Source organism: Mustela lutreola, chromosome 7 (genome assembly GCF_030435805.1).
Source record: "Mustela lutreola isolate mMusLut2 chromosome 7, mMusLut2.pri, whole genome shotgun sequence".
In the NCBI taxonomy this organism is placed as follows: Eukaryota; Metazoa; Chordata; class Mammalia; order Carnivora; family Mustelidae; genus Mustela; species Mustela lutreola.
In genome coordinates, this window is record NC_081296.1 from 87761293 (window position 1) to 87783794 (window position 22502).

Consider the following 22502-nt stretch of genomic DNA (forward strand, 5'->3'; position numbering starts at 1 on the left):
GATGTTGAAGCCAGCTTGTAATGGGATTTCAGAAATCTGCATTTTTATAAATGTATATAAGTTTACTCAGTTATGTCAAGTTTATCACTAACACCTAACAAAGAAAAATGGGCAGTAAGGCACGACTCAAGAAAAACTCTGTAAGGTTAGGAGCTTGTTAGCTCTTTTACTGACCTAAAATAAGATGGAATCTATCAGTGCAGACATCCTCAGGGGACTTTACCGTTGCCCCAGATGATGAACCTTGACACATGGAAGTTGGTGTTACAGGTCTTGAGAGATGAGATGCTCCTTCATCTGGGTCAGCAACAACAAAGCCTGTGCTAGTAAGCCACAATGCTGTAGCATGCAAGATAAGTGCCCAGGAGTTGTAATAATGCAATTTTGCATTTTCACTAGTCTCTGATGTGTAGAAAGCACCACCTACAAGAAAGCAGAAGCAGTTTCAGGAGGAATAAAAGAGATTAGCTCAATTACATTTTCTCTGTTCTGTGTTATAAGATAACAGACCATTCCCATCATCCCAGAAGTTCCTTTAAGGAATTTATGTGATATGTGTTTGAAACAAATACTGATACCCACTGAGCCACCCAGGTGCCCCCATACCATTAATTCTTATCCCTCCTTCTGTAATCACTTTTCCTCAAGTTAGTGTGACTCACTCCTACAACAGATGTTTGCATTCATAAATAATGTGTTATTTTGTGTTTAAAGGCACCATATTGTATGTAACCTTTTTGAATTTGTTTTTTCGCCTAACTTTATGTTTCTAGAGTAACTTAGGTTGATCTGTATTTGTTATTCACTAGTAGCTGACATACCATGCCAATAAATCAATTTATTTCCGTTTTGATGCTACTGAAAGGTATTTTAGACACTCCTATCTCTCTCTGTATAATTCCAGTTAAAATTCTAATAGAAGCGGACAAGCTGACCTGAAATTCATATCAAAGAGAAAAAAAAAGCATTTTGGAATAACATGAATAAAAATGACTATCCAAATATCCAATCCATAAAATGCAGATTGATAACTGACAACAAAATTAGATGCCTATCTCATTCCACACACACAAAATCTAGCTAAACTAAGCCCAAACTGTAAAGTATAAAACTGTAATGATTCTAGGTTTTTATGATCTTAAAAATATAATAACAACAACAAAAACCTTATCAGGTATTCCACAAAACCATAAACCATAAATGAATGAGTACACTAATTTTAGAAAGATAAAAGTTATAAGCTATAGACTTGGGAGACACACAATCACAAAAGAAGAATACTGGGGCACCTGGGTGGCTCAGTGGGTTAAGCCTCTGCCTTCAGCTCAGGTCATGATCTCAGGGTCCTGGGATCAAGCTCCGCATTGGGCTCTCTGCTTCCCCCTCTCTCTCTGCCTGCCTCTCTGCCTACTTGTGATCTCTCTCTTAAATAAATAAAATCTTTTAAACAAAAAACAAAAAAGAATACTAAAATTAGATAAGGGATTAACAAATCAGTAAAATCATGACAAATACCAAGTAGAAAATGGACAAGGATTATGAGTAGGTGACTGATGGAAGAAGAAACTTAGCCCAGAAACCAGGAAAAAAGGTTTTCAATCAACAAAATAACAAAATAAAACTATGAGAAACTATTTCATATCCACCTAATGGATAGAAATTATTAAGTACAACAACATATAATGGTTGAATCTAATGAAACAGAAACATGCTGTTGAATCTAGTGAAACAGAAAAATGCTGTTGGTGGGCATCTAAATTGTTACAACTGCTTGGAGAACAATTTGGCAGCACCCTGTGAGGTAAGACGTGCATGTCTTATTATCTAGCAGGTAAATGTCAGTGTATTTACCCTGAAGCAATTCTTACATGCTTGTTCTATAAATGGAAATTACTTGCGAAAGGATAAATTTTAAAAAGTTACTGATTGTCACTCTTGGAATTATGTACATATTTTACAACTTCTTACCTTCAACAGGAAGTTGGGAAGCAAATTCTGAAGGCAATGTTAAGAGAGCAAAATCCTGAAGCGCAGCAAGCCAGAGCCTACTCAGTGTGCCCAGGTCTGCGTGGACTAAGTCAAGCAGTCCATCTGGCGAATATGACTCATTTCTGACACAGTCTTCTGAATAAGTGGTAGTCTTCAAAGCTTGTCTGTGGCTTTTATGTCTTTCTACAGCAATTATGTAGACCTGTTACAGGGTTAATTTGTAAATAGGAAGATCTTGTACCCATTACTAAGGTGCTATATTTTTATCTTGCCGAGGAGATAGACTTCACCTTTGAGCATAATGGACTCCAAATGCACTCTGATACCAGGAAGGTTACATACCCATACATACATACACAGACAAACTGGGGCGGACAAACATAATGCATAATGAGATGCATTATGGAGAGTAAATACTTGACAAATATGCTGCCATTCTGCACTTTTATATCCCTTGACAGCAATAACTACATGATCACAACTTTCTTCTCACTAAGCTTAGCTATAGCCCTATAATCCACCTCAACATATGGCTTCAGGTGCCCACTTCTGAACTGCAGTAAGCTGAAATATGGAAAATATTTTCTTTCCAAGTTACTACCAAATCACTACAAAAAGTTTACATAAACAGACTGAACATGGACTGTTTATAGGACTACAGCATGTGAAAGTATTCAACACAGGATATAGCATGTACTACCCCTCTATCTACAACTCTAAAATCCAAAAAACACTGAAAAGTAATTATAATCTGTTGGCAAACTTGACTGAATTTATATGAGGCCGTTTATAGTCTCTATTCAACATAGTGTGAATATTCAAACATTTTACTACAGATATATTAATTACAGATTCTACAGTATTGCTGCAATTTCCTGGAGGCATACCTGGAATATGCACTGTACTACCTTTTTTTTTTTTTTTTTAAGAGATTGTATTCATTCATTTGATAGAGAGAGACAGAGACAGCGAGAGAGGAACCACAACCAGGGGGAGTGGAAGAGGGTAAAGCAGGCTTCCCACTAAGTAGGGAGCCAGATGCAGAGCTCAATCCCAGGACTCTGAGATTACTACCTGAGTCAAAGGCAGATGCCTAACAACTGAGCCACCCAGGCACCCCGAATATGTACTGTATTACTTTTCAAAAATTCCCCAAATTCTGAATTCCAAACAAATCTGGCTCCAAGGATTTTTAGATAGCAGATTATGGACCTCAATTACACACAACCTGTTGGTCAGTCCTTTTTTTTTTTTTTTTTTTTTTTTAAGATTTTATTTATTTATTTGACAGATAGAGGTCCCAAGTAGGCAGAGAGGTAGGCACAGAGAGGAGGAAGCAGGCTCCCCGCTGAGCAAGGAGCCTGATGTTGGGCTCCATCCCAGGACCCTGGGATCATGACCTGAGCCTAAGGCAGAGGCTTTAACCCACGAAGCCACCCAGGCGCCCCCTGTTGGTCAGTCTTAAGGAAGAACCCAGAGATTCATATGAAAAGAACACTATATAAGTAGAGAATTATTTACAAAATTGGTTACAGAGTTTAGAAAATTTGCTTGCTCTACTAAAAGCAAATGTTTAAAAGCATACAAAGCTGACTATTGAAGATCATTAGTTACAGCTATTAAATCTAGGCAGAACTACTTCTTCTTCTTCTTCTTTTTTTTTTTAAAGATTCTATTTATTTGAGAGAGATAGAGAAAATGAGAATGAGAGAGAGAAAGAGACAGCACATGCGTGTGTGTGCATGAGAAGGGGGAGGGTCAGTGGGAGAAGCAGACTCATCGCCAAGCAGGGAGCCCGATTTGGGACTCCTCCTGGGACTCCAGGATCATGACTCGAGCAAAAAGCAGTCGCTTAACCAACTGAGCCACCCAGGTGCCCCCAGAACTACTTCCTAACCAAGGCTGCTCAAACCCAAGTAATGGCAAAAATAGACTCTAATCTACAGGTTTTAATTTGCTTTAATGGAGGAAATGCTTTCTTACATATTGGTTAATTTTCTCAGTTGTAATTTGAGACTATATATCTTTACTAAAATGATACATGAACTGAGGGTGGCCAAGTGTGAGAACTGTCAAAGCCCCAAAGTGGGTATATATGAATACATTATATTATTCTACTTTCATATATGTTTACATTCTCAAAGTAAACTTTTCCTCATTAGAAAAATAGATAAAGTTAATCATTTCCCTATAATATTTCATTAATTTTGGAAAAGAACTATAATTTAATATTCAAAAGCCATTCTATGAAAGAACGCTGGAAAAAACATTCAAGTATGTATACAGAATTGATAGAACATACAAGCAAACCCATATTTCCAAAATTCAGGTTTCAATAAAAGTTGATTTCTGGTTAGTCTCTCTGGCTCATGGCTGCCCCTGCTTAAAGTAGCAGATAACAGACAGAAAAGAATATTATAGAATGCTTGGCTAAAAAAAAATAAGTAAATAAATAAAAATCAGGGGGCTCTTGGGTGGTTCAGTGGGTTAAGCGGCTGCCTTAGGCTCAGGTCATGATCCTAGGGTCCTGGGATTGAGCCCCACATTGGGCTCCCTGCTCAGTGGAGAACCTGTTTCTCCCTCTGCCTGCTGCTCAGCCTACTTGTGCTTTCTCTCTCTATCAAATAAATAAATAAATAAAATCTTAAAAAAAAAAAAATCAATGAGCATAAAAAGAAATCTCACATTGAAAATCTTTTTGTTAACCTTAAAAACAGACTTAGTTGTGTTTTAAGTAGTTAATTTCAGCATATAGCCTATAGTATTTATTAACAACTTCTAAAATTTCAGTTGGGGCACCTGGGTGTCTCAGTGGGTTAAAGCCTCTGCCTTCGGCTCGGGTCATGATCCCATACTAGGATCGAGCCCTGAATCAGGCTCTGCTCGGCGGAGGGGCCTGCTTCCTCCTCTTCTCTCTGCCTGCCTCTCTGCCTACGTGTGATCTCTGTCTGTCAAATAAATAAATAAAATCTTAAAAATAAAATAAAATAAAATTCCAGTTATAAATGGAGAAGCAGGGGTGCCTGGGTGGCTCAGTGGTTGGGCTGCTGCCTTTGGCTCAGGTCCTGATCTCGGGGTCCTGGGATCGAGCCCCACATTGGGCTCTCTGCTCAGCAGGGAGCCTGCTTCCTCCTCTCTTTCTGCCTGCCTCTCTGCCTGCTTGTGATCTCTCTCTGTCAAATAAGTAAATAAAATCTTAAAAAATAAATAAATAAATAAATAAATAAATGGAGAAGCACTAACCTCTGCCCAGGCTTTCAGCACGGCTAAGATCTCCATAGTAGAAGCACTTTCATTATATAAGTGACTCAGAGCCTCTTTTCCAGCCTGTATTTTTGTTAATGATGAAACAAGCAACTGATGGACTCTCCGGAGATCATTAAGGTCACTGACAACTCCACTTGCTATCCAAGCACTGCAAACCTGGTTTTTAAGAAGATCAAAAGTTACATCTAAAAATTAGATACCTCCCCTTTGTGAGCTCAGCAGAGCTAACCATATCTCAGGAATCTAGACACTGAAATCATCTTCTTCTCAGGAAACCCAATAGATCCTGCTGATAATGCCAGTCAAAAGCCAGCATTTCAAAAGGTAATGAAGTCTACGGCTGAGCAAGGAAACCAGTGCTACTAAGTATAAAAATCAAAGAGTTTCAGATTTTATAAATATGGAGAAATGAAGCCATGAAAGGTACCACTTTCATAAATGTTTGGATTAATATTGAATTAAATCTTCAATCTTATTTCATATTACTATTTTAAAAGCAGAGACTGTATGGTTAATTAGTTTGACTGTTGAAAGATAAAGAACTTAACATTTAAAACCCCAATGAAGATTTTACTTTGAAAATAAGATACTGAAAGTATTTTTTTTTTTTAATTTAAAAAAATTTTTTTTTTTTTTTTAAGATTTATTTATTTGTCAGAGAGAGAGTGAGCGAGAGCGAGCAAAGGCAGACACAGTGGAAGGCAGAGTCAGAGGGAGAAGCAGGCTCCCTGCGGAGCAAGGAGCCCGATGTGGGATTCGATCCCAGGACGCTGGAATCATGACCTGAGCCGAAGGCAGCTGCCCAACCAACTGAGCCACCCAGGCGTCCCAGATACTGAAAGTATTTTAAAACAAAGCATCATTAATAATTCTCCAAAGCAAACAGTTTGCTAAATTATCGGAGGCTGTTTGGTTTTCTTGGATTTCGTAGTATTTCTTTCTCTAGAGAAAATTAATTTCCCTCTTCCTCTATTTATTCAGTTCCTGTCTCATTTCACAAGATTTTAATGTCTTAAAGCAAGAACACAAATAATGAAGTGATAATAAATCAGAGATTCAGCACATTTATTTATTTATTTGAGGGAGAGAGCAAGAGAGTGCATGGGGGCAGGGAAAGGGAGAGAGTCTTAAGCAGACTCCACGCTGAGTGCAGCAGCTGAAGTGTGGCTCAGTCTCATGACTCTGAAATCATGACTGGAGCCAAAACCAACAGCTGGATGCTTAACAAAACTGTTCCACCCAGGTGCCTTTTATACAACATTTAATACAGTTCTTTGAATAATCAAGGTACCAAACATATCCTAGATACAAGTGAATAAAATAAAGTTGAAAGAACAGACTAAATGTAGTTTTTATTCCATTATAAATTGAATTATAAATAATTCAATTTAAGCTAGTTCTGCTTTTAATTTTTGCAGGTCATTTAGGGTTGGATATTGAGTGCCTGACAATTTATCCTTAAAAAGTAACTTTAAAATTATCTATTATAGCAGTTCTTATGGGCACCTGGGTGGCTCAGTGGGTTAAGCTTCTGACTTGGGTTCAGGTCATGATCTCAGTGTCCTGAGATTGACCCCATGTAGGGTTCACCACTAAGTGGGGAGTCTGCTTCTCCCTCTCCCTCTGCCCTCCCTTCCCCCTGCTCATGATCACTTGTGTTCTTTCTCTCAAATAAATAAAATCTTTAAAAATGAAACAATTATATATTATAATGGCTTAGATACATGAAAAAATGCTCAGTCTTACTTGAAACATAAATCTAAAACTTAACTATTCGAAGATACCCTTTTCATCCCATCATATAGACAAACACCTAAAAGTCTGACAACTTAAAGTGTTGTTAAGACTGTGGGACAACAGGTATTTGCATACAATGCTGGGAGGAGTTTAAATTGATAAACCCCAACAATATATTCTTTAAACCAGAAATTCAATCTTGCAGAATTTACTTCACAGATTCACTTGTACCCAGTAAAGTGACCTGTATGTAAAGTCATTTACTGCAGCAATATTTGTAATAGCAAAAGATAAAAAAAACCCATACATCCATCACTGGTTAAATATATTATGACATATCCAATAATAGATTACCATGTAGCTACATGAAAGGAAGGGAAAATTCTCTAAATTTAAAAAATAAAGGAAAAGGAGGAGCTGAGATTAATGGTTAGACAACTATAATGTAGAACTCCTGGTATCAAATATTAACTGAAGAATTGCCTCCTAACAGAGGGTTTTACTTTTTAAACATTGTTTAATTAATTAATAAGGATTTTATTTATTAGAGAGAGAGAGAAAGATTGAGCAAACAAGTGGGAGGAGGGGCAGAGGGAGATGCAGACTTCCTGTGGAGCAGGGAGCCCGAGGCTGAACTCAATCTCAGGACCCTGGGATCATGACCTGAGCTGAAGGCAGATACTTAAACGACTGAGCCACCCAGGCATCTAATCTTTGTCTTTTTAACCATTTACCTGACATGCTTTGGCAGTGACATCAGGTGGTGTCTCTGAAGTGAAGGCTGGCCTAAGTGCCGCTCCTACCTGGCAATAAATGATATGAAATATCAAGCATCAATAAGTAAGTTAGCACAAACTCTTTCTCTTTTGAGTATTATTTTAAAATTATTTGTTTATAATAGGTATTCCAGATACCTGTGATTCTGCCTGTTCAATGTATCTTCTTTTAGATAGGAGCACCTCATTTTTCCTTTGGAGAACCTTCTCTTTCACCCACGTTTTGCCCACGTTGTTGTTACGAAGCTGAGAGCACTGCCTAACTCCAGGGACCCAAGGTCTCCTAAAGATGTCTGCTGGGAGTACCGGCACAGAAGCACCATCTCTTTTTAAGACTGGGTGCTAAGAGCCATCTTGATAATAGTTAGAGAGAGCAAACTCGAGAATAAAGCAAATGTAGAAGAAAGCAGAACCAACTGAAATTTTTTTTTTTTTTTTAATTTATTTGACAGACAGAGATCCCAAGTAGGGAGAGAGGCAGGCAGAGAGAGAGAGAGAAGCAGGCTCCCTGCAGAGCAGAGAGCCGGGTGCAGGGGCTCGATCCCAGGACCCTGGGATCATGACCTGAGCCGAAGACAGAGGCTTAACCCACTGAGCCACCCAGGTACCCAGGTGCCCCACAACTGAGATTCTTGAAAACAACTCTCCTTTTCAGCTTAAGTGAGCTGTAATCATATTTCTATCATTTGCAATTTTTTTAAAGCAAGTTCTATACCCAATGTAGGGCTTGAACTCAACCCTGAGATCAAGAGGCTCATGTTTTACCTGCTGACTCAGGCAGGCACCCCTCATTTGCAATTTTATGAGGGCTAAAAATATAAGAGAGCTGCCCTTAAGCTAAATTGTAGTATTTCATTCTAATATGGTAGTTCTACATAACTCCTATTCCTTCCTTTTGTTTTCTCCCAGAGCATACATAAGCTTTTCCCGCTAGGAAAATCTGATGGAGAAAGCTAACTAACCGGTGAACTCCTCCTGTCTCCCTAACTGCTAGCTGACAGAAGCTGCCTCTGTATCATAAGGAGAGGTAGGAAAGGATGAATGATGCTGGAGGATTACATGTGAGGATTCTGTTATCGTCCCTGTTCTTCCTACATTGCTCAATGCAGCAGTGAAACATCAGTTAAAAAGATTACAGAATCAGTAATAGGAACCTGAATTCTTTTCTAAGCTGAGAAAAAAAAAAGGTTACATTTAATCTAGGAGTGATGATTTTAAGAAAAAACATGCACACAGCCTAAATGGAATATTAACTAATGATTTTGTGCTATCTTAATATTCAGATATTTTGTAAAGATTTTAATTAGCAATATTCTTTATCCCCCAAATTACCAAGAAGTTTTTAATTAACCTGTAACCTTACAAAGGACCTGTTTTATGTACCACTTTGTTTTTACTTAAGATTTCTTCTTCAAACATAATTTTCTATAAAATGATTATATGGGTGATATATTAGCAGAGACATATACTCATTTACATTTTAAAAAGTGACATGCCAGTTAGTTCCACAGACTTTTATCCCAGGTGTTCCTTTTTGTTTTGTTTTGTTTTGTTTTAATCCTAGGTGTTTAAAAATAAAATTCTCTAACAGAAAGTGCTTACATTGGCTTGATACTGTTCCAGAATCACATGACCTGGAAACTCTGGTTCTGGAATAGATGCAAATCGCCGAATAACAACTAACAGTGTTTCAAGGCCAGAAAGACGGAGCTGGTCACTGTGATCCGTGGCAGCCATAAAGGCCATGCGAATTAAGTCGGCAAGATGTAGCACCAAAAAGTCATCTACAAGATTAAACAAATCTAATCAAGAAAAAGCATACATTGAAACTAAGATTTACATTAAGTGATCATTTCTTTTCCTTATAATTTCAGACTTTTCTAGACTTTCTTAAATACCTCTGATTTGATTGACTATTTTGCTGTACTGTTTGTTAAATACAGACTTCAAAGCTGGATTTGCTGCACTACTGCAAATGATCACACACAGAAACTCCCAAGGCGAACAATTACGTAGCTTTAAAAAGCCAGAGACAAAATTAGCATCCTTTAAAAGAGTGCTAACAGTACCTTCAATAAAAACTTTTTTCAGACTTTCTGATAAAAGCATGTTAGAAGGTACTTAGGAAACTTTGGGTTTTGATGAATTAGTCAGTAATTAAACAGCATAACAGTAATTATGTCAAGTTGAAGCTGAAAAGACTTAAATGTTCCTTTTGCAAAACATAGTTTTATGTGGTTCTTTATATGGACTAGATTATATTATTTCTGTATGTCTTAGCACACATACAAATGATAGGAATATAAAAAATATTTGTAGCTATAAAATTATAAATGAGAATTCCTTTCATTCCTACAATTCATTCTTTGGTATAATAATTCTACTGGGGAGAGACATAGGACCATCACTTAACAATATCCCAACAATAAAATGTTCAGTGGTACAACTAACCTTTACTTAAAATAAACCTGGGACTAGTTTTAATAAGAATGTTATAGATCACAATGAAGAAACCACTCATCTTAGTGCTACTTACAATTTTAATTGGGAAGAAAGGAATCAGTAAGCATATATGATATACTAATTTTTTACCTATCAGTATCTAGAATGGTGCTTATCACAAATAAAGAGACTCAATAAACACCTGCTTGAAAAATCATTAAAACAGAGATACCTAATTCACACTCCCTAATTCATATTCCTAATTCATAGATACTGCAATAGCAACATTTTGCTATATAATTTTTTTATTTGGTAAAAAATATATCTATAGCATTTAGATACACACACTATGTCTTTGAACATAATGTGCTTAAGTAAATTTTGAAAATTAGACATCAAGCCACAGTATGTACGCATACCCCCTTTAGATACAAACAATAAAACTCAAGAATAAAAGGTCAAAATGGCCTTGCAAGCAGGTTTACTTTACATTGGATAGGCTCTAATGTTTTCTGGGTAATATTCACAAAACTAAAATAATCTACAAGCAAAATTATTGTGATTTGTGATTATGCATGTACTACTTAAAAACACGATTATTTTCTATAAATTTAAGTCATGCACAAGTCAATTAAACAAATGTGAATGACAATTTAAGAAGCTAAATCACTGAAATGTGTATAAACATTAAACTATGGTAGCTTTATAGCTTATACAAATATTATAGTCAAATTTCATAACTGATTTAGAAGAATACAAACTACTTTCTAGTTTTACTTCTTTTTTTTTTTTTTTTTTTTTTTTTTTTTTTTTTTTTTAAAGATTTTATTTGTTTATTTGACAGACAGAGATCACAAGTAGGCAGAGAGGCAGGCAGAGAGAGAGAGAGGAGGAAGCAGACTCCCTGCTGAGCAGAGAGCCCGATGCGGGACTCGATCCCAGGACCCTGAGATCATGACCCGAGCCGAAGGCAGCGGCTTAACCCACTGAGCCACCCAGGCGCCCTAGTTTTACTTCTTAAATTAATATTAAAAACATAAGCAGCATTTCTATGGATATCGTTTGGTCTTTTCATTTTTATGCTACTTACTTCTTGAATCCCTTTTTCTCATTTCTTGTGCTAAAGCAATGTCAAAATGTGCGCTGTGTGCATTCTCACACTGGTTAATTATCCTACAGACACATTCGGCAGCAAAGACTCTAGTAGCCCAACGGGGATTGGTAAATGGATATGATTTGTCATCATTTCTGGTGGTCAGAACTGAGGCATCATCCTCTTTTTCTCCTTCTTCTTCTTGCATTGTATCCACACAAGTTACAGTTGTAAAATCTTTTACCAAAGGAGAATACATGTAATTAAAATCAAATGTAAGATACATTTATAAAGGAACACAAATGACTTCAAATTCACACTAGAATTGTTGATCAATCATACATCTTTAACAATGTAAAATAATCACGTAAAATGTAAAATGATCACATCTAATACCTACAGACAACAGCGATATTTAAAGAAATGCTCTAAAAAATGTTCCAGGTCGGGCGCCTGGGTGGCTCAGTGGGTTGAGCCGCTGCCTTCGGCTCGGGTCATGATCTCAGGGTCCTGGGATCGAGTCCCGCATCGGGCTCTCTGCTCGGCAGGGAGCCTGCTTCCTTCTCTCTCTCTCTCTGTCTGACTCTCAGTGTACTTGTAATTTCTCTCTGTCAAATAAATAAATAAAATCTTTAAAAAAAAAAAAAAAAAAAAAAAAAAAAAAAAAAAATGTTCCAGGTCAAAATGACAAAGTTGTTCAATTATAGTCACAGTGAAAAACCAAACATGATACTACAGACAGGATACTAAATACTAGGACAATTATCAGTCTGTTGTATGTAGAGGGTTATGCTTAAGGAAGCTCAACATTCTCTGGTATGGAGCATGGTGGACTGCACTAGGGAGGCTGTTTTAACACTAGGATCTTGAACAGATTTAAGGTTCCTGAACCCATTTGAAAATGTCTGAAAATATTTTTCTTAGGATAGACCCATTGCTGTCATTTATAGATTCATATTATTATAATGGCTAGAGCCTGTGAGGAATGAATTATTATTATTCTTTTCTTAGGGAGAGTGAGAGAGAGAGTGTGTGCATGTACACATGAGAGCATGGGTGAGGGACAGAAGGAAAGAGAGAATCCCAAGAAGGCTCCATGCTCAGTCAGCAGCGCAGAATCCAACACAGGGCTGTATCTCAGGACCGAGATTCATGAACTGAACTGAAATCAAAAGTTGGATGCTCAACACACTGAGCTGTCCAGGTGCCCCCTTTCCTATTTATTTAAACTGTTAACTTATTAACTCTGTTTAGCTCGACTTAAAATGGAACGAATGCTTAAAAAAGCAACATTTTTTCCTTAAATTATCTTCTATGTCAACATAATTTGAATGTGTTAGAGCAAAGATGTCACAAAATTATGGCAAAGTCTTAAGACTAAGTAAGCCAAAAAAGCCTGAAAAGCAAGTTTTCCTAAGAAGGGATGCAGCCAAACTACAAAGGATAAAGAACAAACGCTGAAATAAAATTGAGCAAGTAAGCTCAAGGAATATGAATGTAAAAAAAAAGGTGAGACACCAGAAAAGTGTAATCAACCTATCTATCAAAGCACATACAGGGTGCCTGGGTGGCCCAGTGGGTTAAGCCTCTGCCTTCGGCTCAGGTCAAGGTCTCAGGGTCCTGGGATCGAGTCCCACATTGGGCTCTCTGCTCAGCAGAGAGCCTGCTTCCCCCTCTCTCTCTGTCTGCCTCTCTGCCTACTTGTGATTTCTCTTTCTCTGTCAAATAAATAAATAAAATCTTAAAAAAAAAAAAAGCACATACAGATTTTCTCTCAAAGGAAAAGTCCTTTTAAGTTCTCAAGTAGTGGGGATGGAAAACATGCAGAGCATAGTACTTAAAAGAGCAGATATAAATCACTGGAAGGGAACAGGACCAAGGTAGACAGTGAAGAATGTAAAAAAAAAAAAATTCTTTTTAAAATATCTTTTTTCCTTTCATATAATCCAGACAACACATTAACTTATGAGGCTTGAGTAACTGAGTTTAAGAGCTACTGAAATACAAAGCTGGATTTTATTATTTCACTTTAAAGATTTTATTTACTGGGACGCCTGGGTGGCTCAGTTGCTTAGGCAGCTGCCTTCAGCTCAGGTCATGATCCCAGCGTCCTGGGATCGAGTCCCACATCGGGCTCCTTGCTTGGCAGGGAGCCTGCTTCTCCCTCTGCCTCTGCTTACCATTCTGTCTGCCTGTGCGCGCTCTCTCTCTTTCTCTGACAAATAAATAAATTTTAAAAATTAAAAAAAAAAGATTTTATTTACTTATTTGACAAAAAGAGAGAGAAAATGAGCAGGGAGAGGAACAGAGGAAAGGATCAAGAAAAGTGTGCTGAGCACGGAGCCTAATGCAAGGTTCAATCTCACAACCCTGAGATCATGACTTGAACAGAAATCAAGAGTGGGACACTTAACTGACTGAACCACGCAAGCATTATGGAAGCTGGATTTTAAAGTCATGCAGGGGAAGGTCTGAATCCAACTGTGTGTGTCTTTGGGTCAATTACCTAACCTTTCCAAGTCTTGTTTTCTCTTGTGTGAAATAGAATAATGCTTCCTAATCATTGGATGGCTAAAGGATTAAATCAGACAAAGAATGTATAGCACCTGGAACAGAACTGATTTATCTCCTTTCTTTATCTCATTTATCGTCTTACTCCACAGATAAAAATTTGAAAGATTCTTATATACTTTCTCACTAACAATTATCTTATATTGAGAAAGAAAATAGGGAAACAACACTGTTTTCTAACACTGTTTGAAATCAGCATTATTGAGTGTATAGAAACTCGCTTGCTCAAAATGTTGCAAATTCTGATAATTTTTCAGAAATTGAAGGACTGATTTGATGCAGTCCTTCAAATATTATATGTATGGGGGCACCTGGGTGGCTCAGTTGGTTAAGCATCTGCCTTCAGCTCAGGTCATGATCTTGCGGTCCTGGGACTGAGCCCCACATGGGGCTCCTTCTCCCTCTGTGGCTCCTCCTGCTTATTGCTCTGTCAAATAAGTAAGATCTTTAAAAAAAACTGTACATATGAAAATAAATGATGGGGCTACTCAAAGTCATGACATCACTTTCATAGTATAAACAACTGCTTTTTAGTTTGTTTTATACAGGGAAGTCACAGAAGATAATGAGAAGAATAAGAAAAGCATAGGCTTAAGTGTTAGATGTAAACACTAAAATCTTCACTTGAAAAAAGCAACAAGCAATTACAATACAAATACTCAAGACAAAACTGATGAACTATCACCAGCAAATAATTATATATAGAACATTTTCATTTTCAATTTTATTTTAAATGGCAACCACCAATACTTACCAGCTGATGCAGCAAGTACATCTTTACAAAGTTTTAACCAGAAGGAGAGCTTATCCACTGCCATAGATGTAAGCATATGATTTAAAGTCTCTTTGATATCACGACATAACTTCTGATCTGTCTCTTTATCTAGTAAGGTCAATAATGCCCCTTCAAGGCCCACTTCTCTGATGTTAGCATCTGACAAGAAGAAAATCGATGATCTAAGTAATACAGAAAACAAAACTGCGATATGAGAAGTACACATATTCAAAAAAGTTTTTAAAATACTATATGCAGGGGCGCCTGGGTGGCTCAGTGGGTTAAGCCGCTGCCTTCGGCTCAGGTCATGATCTCAGGGTCCTGGGATCGAGTCCCGCATCGGGCTCTCTGCTCAGCAGGGAGCCTGCTTCCCTCTCTCTCTCTCTGCCTGCCTCTCCATCTACTTGTGATTTCTCTCTGTCAAATAAATAAATAAAATCTTTAAAAAAAAAAAAAAAAATAAAAAAATAAAATACTATATGCAGATATTCTCATTGCAAAGTAATAAAGCACCTCAAAGAAGAAACATAAGCCTTGGTCTAGCAACTACTTCCTCTAATTCTGGAAATGCTAAAAGAACAAATACATTTTCTCTTGAAAATTTAGCTTATTTAGCATTTCTGAAAGCATTTAGATTCTGAAGATTATGCTACTACTACACTATTTTGAAAGAGAATGATCTTTTTGAAAGAGAAATTATCTTTTAAAGACCATAAGGAGGCATTGCTGGGATAAAAGGTACAGCATAGGGACTATGTCAGTGGTATTCTAATGGCATGGTATGGTGACAGATGATAACTACACTTGCGGTGAGCAAAGCATAATATATAAACTTGTTGAATCATGATGCTGTACACCTGAAACAAATTAACACTGTGTGTCAACTATAATTCAAAAAAAAAAAAAAAAAAAAGATCAGAAGGGGGCAGTGATTAGGGGTCTAAAGAGACAGAACAACCAATGTGTGAGTCATGGCTGGAACCTAAATTTGGATGGTGGTAAGGGAGGGTAGGAAGGAGTTATAAGGGATATTTTTTGGATAACTAGGGAAACCTGTGTGAGAACTGCACATTTTGTGATCACTACTAAATCATGTTGATTTTATTAAGTGTGGAAATGATGTGTGGTCATGCAGGAGAATATTACGTATTAGAAGTAAGTTGTCATGATGTCTGCAGCTTGCTTTCAAATGGTTTGGCAAAAGGTTTGCATCTATGTATATATACAAAGAGAGTAAGATATATAAAATGAGCGCCATAAAGATAATAAGTAGGTGAATATATGTTTTCACTACACATTACTTTAAACTTATCCATCAGTATGAAAAATTATAAAATTTTAAAAAGGGAATTATGTAACAAGTTCTTTTTTTTTTTTTTAAATTTTATTTATTTATTTGACAGAGAGAAATCACAAGTAGATGGAGAGGCAGGCAGAGAGAGAGAGAGGGAAGCAGGCTCTCCGCTGAGCAGAGAGCCCGATGCGGGACTCGATCCCAGGACTCTGAGATCATGACCTGAGCCGAAGGCAGCAGCTTAACCCACTGAGCCACCCAGGCGCCCATGTAACAAGTTCTTTAGTATATTTTACTCACATAGCTAACTCAAGAATTCTAGGAATATACATTATGTTTACACAATCAAAGTCAAAGCAAAAGATGCAGATAATTTCAGTGGTGAATAAAAACTGAAGATCACTTGGGCAGAATATCTCATACAATTATAAGATTAAAATTTCTCTGGTTAAGGTAAATCATCAACAGTTTTCAAATGAGTTCTACAACCTGTCTGATAACAACTATACCAGTTCAGCAATGCTGATTAACTCAAGTCAGATTTAAAGTTTTAATGTAACAACAAACTAATTTAAGGAGCACAGCAGGACAGTAAAACACACTGTTCTGAGAGCTTTAGATACTGGAAAGCTTTGAGACCTTCTAAAAGAAGCCTGAGACCTTCTAAAAGTGTGACACCACTTTGGAAACTATATACATAAAAGAGTAAGATATTACCATTGCTGTTTTTGTAGGTTGTTTGAATTTGTATGCATATTTGCATTACCACATAATTTTAAAATAAAGAAGTATATACTTAAGTCTTACCAGCTAAGAAATCCTTTAATTCAGCTCTAAAATAAAGAAGAGGCATAAAAACCCTCTAACCTGAAGACTCTTCTATGGTAAGTTTTATTAAATGAGATTACAGGCATATATGGTAAATTACTTAAAGGCTAAATCCTACTTCAACTGTTTGTTGTGAAAAAATTTGCTCTAAAATTTGAGAGGCTCTCAAATTCATTAACAGGGATTATAAAACATAGGGAACAGATTGCTGGACTCCACTCCCAGATTTCTGATTAAGCAGATTTGTGATGGGGCCCAATCATTTGCATTTTTAACAAGTTCTCAGTGAGGTGGATATTGCTAGCTTGGGGGTCTAAGTTTGAAAACCGTTGCTCTAAACCAGTAACATCACCAGCTGGAATGACAGTAACTGTTAGTGACTATCTCTTGTGGCAGGTTTAAAACATTACATATTATGGGACGCCTGGGTGGCTCAGTGGGTTAAGCCGCTGCCTTCAGCTCAGGTCATGATCTCAGGGTCCTGGGATCGAGTCCCGCATCGGGCTCTCTGCTCAGCCAGGAGCCTGCTTCCCTCTCTCTCTGCCTGCCTCTCCGACTGCTTGTGATTTCTCTCTGTCAAATAAATAAATAAAAAATCTTAAAAAAAAAAAAAAAAAAAAAAAAAAAAAAATAAAACATTACATATTAACTTTTATATTTCATTTTAAAAACTCATGTCTGTATGAAAGATTTAAGATTAAAACTTAAATCATCTGAGCTGGAAATAATGCTGATAAAAAAGAATTACCTGGAGTCAACTCTTCTCTGCTATCCTTAGCAAGCATAACAGCATGTTCTGAAACTTCAGCTGCTTCTCTCTGTACAAGCTGACGTAAACAAGCCAGTACAGCTCTTCTCAATAACAAATAGGGACTACAAAGATTCACCTGAAAAATAGCATTTGGGAAATGAAAGAGCTGAAATTCTTGGAGGCACTCACACTAAGTCTAATAGACATTCACTGGATCCTTCCTGATTCTGTCCAGCCCATTACTGTGCTAGATGCAGTTTATTAAATAGACAGCAACTTCTTCAAACTATTCTAGTACATATCTTTTACTCTTAGACACAGTTAAAGGAGTAGCACATGTACTTGATTACACAAATATTCATACACAAATCCAAGCAGTAGCGTCTTGAGTGTTAGAAAATAAAAATTTATATGAGTAAAATAGTTTTGAGATAAAAGAAATACAATTGAGAATTTATTTATAGCTCAGATGTTTGCGCTCATGCAACATTATAATGTTTTATGATTCTCTAAGTAAATTTATATATTCTCTAAGTAAATTTATATAAATCCATATAAGCAGTATAGCATACTGGTTAAAAGGGAAGCTCTGGAGTCAAACTGCCTCACTTATTAGACGTGTGACCTTGGGCAAATTATTTAACCTCTCCATGCCTTAGTTTCCTTATTTGTAAAATGCAAATAACACTATCCCATGTCACAGGGCTGTTGCAAAATTAACACAAAGACACATGCAAAAGGGCTGAGTACAGTACCTGGCAAATAGTATGTGCTCAATGAATGTTGGTTATTATTAATTATAATTAACAGTCTCTATCAGTAGTATTTTATTCAGATGTCATACAGAGTAAGTAAATGCATTTTCAAATAAAGGCAGAAATGAGTTTTACTGAAAACATATTCACCAAAAACACTCTCTAGAGACACATTACAGACAAGTTTTACATATATGTATATCAACTTACATATGGATATGCATATATGTACAAAGACGTATACATTGCAGAATATTTTTGCTCATAATGACAAACTCAATACATATTCTTTTTACTTAGAAGTATCTGAACAAATGTGAATCTCACCAGGTTGTAGCTACTCAAATAAATGATATGATTGTAATATACCTTAAATGAACAATTAAAACAAGTCAAAGGTTCTGGATACAAATTCCAACTCAGTGATTCATAAGTAGGATAAAGTATAGAGTTTTTGAAATTTATTTTTTTTCTAACTATGAAAGTAAAGGCCAGTTTAGTGTGTTTTACGACAATGAGATTGTGTGTTACACTACTGATTTTCCAAGCAAAATGTGAGAAGTAACAACGTAATTCTTATTGTGACCTTTATCTAGATCTGGTGTATGTGAGAAAAACAGGACTGAAGTAGGTGAGTTTGTTGAAAAGAGCAGAGGATAAATTCTGGGAAAAAGAGTGGGCGGTGACAGCTGTTTTTTGATATGTAAGAAACACATGAAAAGAGAGTGGAAACCTAAATTTTATCAGATGCCAAAAAACATAAAAGATTTGTGAATGTATCATCAGTAAAACATAGGAATGAGAACTGCTTTATAAATATATCCTATTATACACTCAAGTCATATCATGAGCTCAAAAGTGGAAAAAGGAATGCCATTCACAAAGTCTGGTTAATGTCATTCAAGTCATGTTAAAGAACCATCGTTAGAAACTAATACATAGGAAAGAGGAGTTAAAATGTAAAAAGATTAAGTTTACTCATGCCCAAAATTATGGCTGCATTTCACAACAATGACAAAAAAAGCATACTATGAAGCAATTTTAAAGAAAGGTTAATGAATCTACTAGTTATTTTCACTGGAGTTTTATAAACATATAATTCAAGGCAGGTGCAGCATTTATTCAGGCTGGTCAAACACTCTTTTAGAGAAAGCATGCTTAAAAGTATTCTACTTGTTTGGTAGAAAAAAGATTGAAGGCAGTCAGTCGCACAAAGCAAAATGGAACACTTAATATCTCCATGTCATTCTCCAGCATTTATATCGGGAAGAGGAAAAGAATGAGTCAAGGCAAACAAACGAAGCAGGAAAAGTATAAAAACTAAGTCAAGCCATAATTACAATTCCTTTCTGAAATGAATACATAAATCAAAATGATGCAAAACTAAGTGCAAGGAGTGACTGCACCAGCTGGAGAAGGTTAGGGAAGATCCGTTTACAGTGGTATTAAATAAACACCATGTAACATGCTACACATACTGGACTTGACATTAATGGTTAGCTTAAACAAAGAGATGCAGGGGAAAACAAGAACATCTACATCCAAAAAAACGACACAAAGAAACAGCATTGCAAACCTCAAAAAAAGTTAGGAATTGAGGGTCAGGGACCTACCAACACAGAATTATCCAACAAGATCTCCTGCACAAAAACAAATGACAGACCGGTCATGACAAAACCAAAAGATAAATAGTAGGATGACTTTGACAACAGTCAGCTAAGCATTAAAATACAAATATTGATAGAGCTATCATTCAAATTGGCTTAGCTTCAGCTTAAAAATATGCCATAATACTTCATTTTCCAACTTTAAAATATGAGTTGAGCTAAGATCTTGGAAATACTCAACTCAAGATATAAAGCTATAAAATATACAAAAACTTAAAAAATATACACTTGTGTAATAAGGTTTTCCTTTGCAATCTCTCATTAAGCCTCGATAACAAAGCCAGATCAAGTACACATGAGTGTTAAAGGAGAGATCTGGATTGCATTCACATGAGCAGGTGTCCAGCAAGGGACAAAGTTAATGGTTTACCTCATCACAAGTTAATTATAGATTTTTTTATTCTTGGAAGCCAACTTTTAAAACTGAGAGTACTCAGAATTGCTAGTGTAGCTAAGACCAAGTTCAGAATGGAAGTTAAACAGCATGCAGTTAGAAGAAAACTCTTTCCATTAAGATTCTTTCTTTTTTTTTTCTTTTTTCTTTTTTTTTTTTTTTTAAAAGATTTATTTATTTATTTATTTAACAGAGAGAGAGAGATCACAAGTTAGGCAGAGAGGCAGGCAGAGAGAGAGGAGGAAGCAGGCTCCCTGCTGAGCAGAGAGCCCGATGTGGGACTCGATCCCAGGACTCTGAGATCATGACCTGAGCCGAAGGCAGCAGCCTAACCCACTGAGCCACCCAGGCGCCCCATTAAGATTCTTTCTTAATGATGAATTGTATTCTGAATATTCAGGGAGTTTCAATTAATATGAAAACATCTCATGCTAAGTAATTAAATTCTCTGTAAAAAAGAAAATCTGATCATAAACATGTTAAATAGGAAAGCAAAAGCAATTTTCTTACTACAGGAAATACTCTATAATAAACTCAATCTAATAAATTCAGAATAAAACTTACTAAAAAATTAAGACAAAATTAACTATAGTGACTGTAATTTTTAAATGATTTTTGTATAAGAAAAGTCAATTTATAGCTTAAATAAGAGTCACATAAATAAGATTAGTCAACTGTTAATTTTGATTTTCTCAATTGCTCTGACTGCTCCTGAAACAAAAATCTGATAGTGGTCTCTACTCTTTTTTATATGTAACCCTTCTCAGTCTGGGGAAAAAAAAGCAACAAATTTGATCAGATCTAATTCTTCAAGAATTAGTAGTAAGTTTTGCTCTTTATTTCTCAATATACTTAGTAAATAAATTCACACATCAGTTAAATTTCAAAAGGCTACCAATGGAAAATTTCTACTATAGTTCAAGGGGGTAAAAAAAAAGGTAGTACAAGAAAAGTGAAAGTTTGAACAACTTGCAAAGGAGTGGCTATTTCTCAGTAATTGGTTTTGGAATGGTTCTTGGAATAGAAAGAATAATATTCCTAGGGAAAAGTCATTTAGTGGTAAAGGTAAAATCCAGTTAGCACGATTTTCTCCAATACATGTTTAACCCAGAAAGGAACCAAGTTTCTATCAGAAGAGTCAGTCGCATCCTCTTTATAAGAGTCTTATATAACTTTGCGAAAGTCACTACAAAGATTAATATAATATATAAGTTATATGTTAAGAAAATAAAAATTACTATGCATTGAGTGGTTGGTTATTAAGTACCTGGGACATGTGCCTTTACAGGTGGCATCCTGTGTAATCCTTGTGCTCTATAAACAAGGTAGCTAAGGCTGGAAGAGGTTGTGGGACTTCCTAAGGCAACAAAAACTAGGAGTTGGCAGAACTGAGATTAAGAGCTAACCGTAAGTATGAAGTCAGTGAGAAAGAAAATGGGACTAAAAGAAAAGAAATGGGGTCTAAATAAGTTGAGAAACGTGGATTCTAGATTTGACTTAGAACTACCACTATAACTAGGTATGTCACCTTGGGCAAATTACTTGACTTTTTTGGTCCTTGATTTATCTTTTTTATTGGGAAGGTTGGTTTTAATGACATTTGAGGTTCTTTCAAGGTCTGAAATGCTGCACATCCTGCCTCAAGCTTGTAAATGAAAGGGCTGTCTAAAGTAATGATTCTCAATGGTCACATTACTAATGCGAGTGTGCTGTGCCAGGGCAGAAAATGTTTAAAGGCAATGGTGTTCTTTTAATTCCAAATGTAACTCAATTTTTAAGACAAGTCCAAACAGATACTGGTGATACACAAGGTAAATCTTAAAACCATTGACGATTATGAACCATTTCACCTGAACTTTTAGCATTCATCTTGTCATACTTATTAAACATATTCTTAAAACCCCAATATTGATGATCATGCCACTAGAATATTAAGGGAAAATGTTATTTGCCCATCTGGGGTGGAGGGAACTTTATATGTAATTATGTGGAAAAAAGAAAAGGAAAAACAAAGACATCACAAATATTTCCATGTACTATGGCATTTACACAGTACCTGACACATTTAAGCACCCTATATATGTTTGTTGACTAATGAATAAATATTCCAAATATTAAGTTCATCATTAAGAGAAGAAAAATGAATCAATATATGAGAGGTTT

At 36.2% G+C, this 22502-nt stretch overlaps 1 protein-coding gene across 9 annotated transcripts in view; it reads right to left on the reverse strand.

Annotated features, from left to right (window-relative positions):
- HEATR5A (HEAT repeat containing 5A) overlaps positions 1–22502 on the reverse strand; it is a 114729-nt gene that overhangs the window by 22871 nt on the left and 69356 nt on the right. For 6 of the 9 annotated variants that reach the window (XR_009355603.1, XM_059181845.1, XM_059181841.1 and 3 more), the window contains 9 exons: positions 19892–19918; positions 17521–17659; positions 14630–14809; positions 11302–11541; positions 9372–9553; positions 7728–7796; positions 5233–5412; positions 1969–2191; positions 175–423 (listed from right to left, as the gene is read on the reverse strand). Coding sequence is in view for 8 of the 9 variants with exons in the window: in XM_059181845.1 (XP_059037828.1) it covers positions 175–423; positions 1969–2191; positions 5233–5412; positions 7728–7796; positions 9372–9553; positions 11302–11541; positions 14630–14809; positions 17521–17659; positions 19892–19918 (1489 nt within the window). In the remaining variant the exon portion in view is untranslated. The remainder of the gene's footprint in view (positions 1–174; positions 424–1968; positions 2192–5232; positions 5413–7727; positions 7797–9371; positions 9554–11301; positions 11542–14629; positions 14810–17520; positions 17660–19891; positions 19919–22502) is intronic. The other 3 variants (XM_059181843.1, XM_059181842.1, XM_059181844.1) reach the window with 2 other exon arrangements.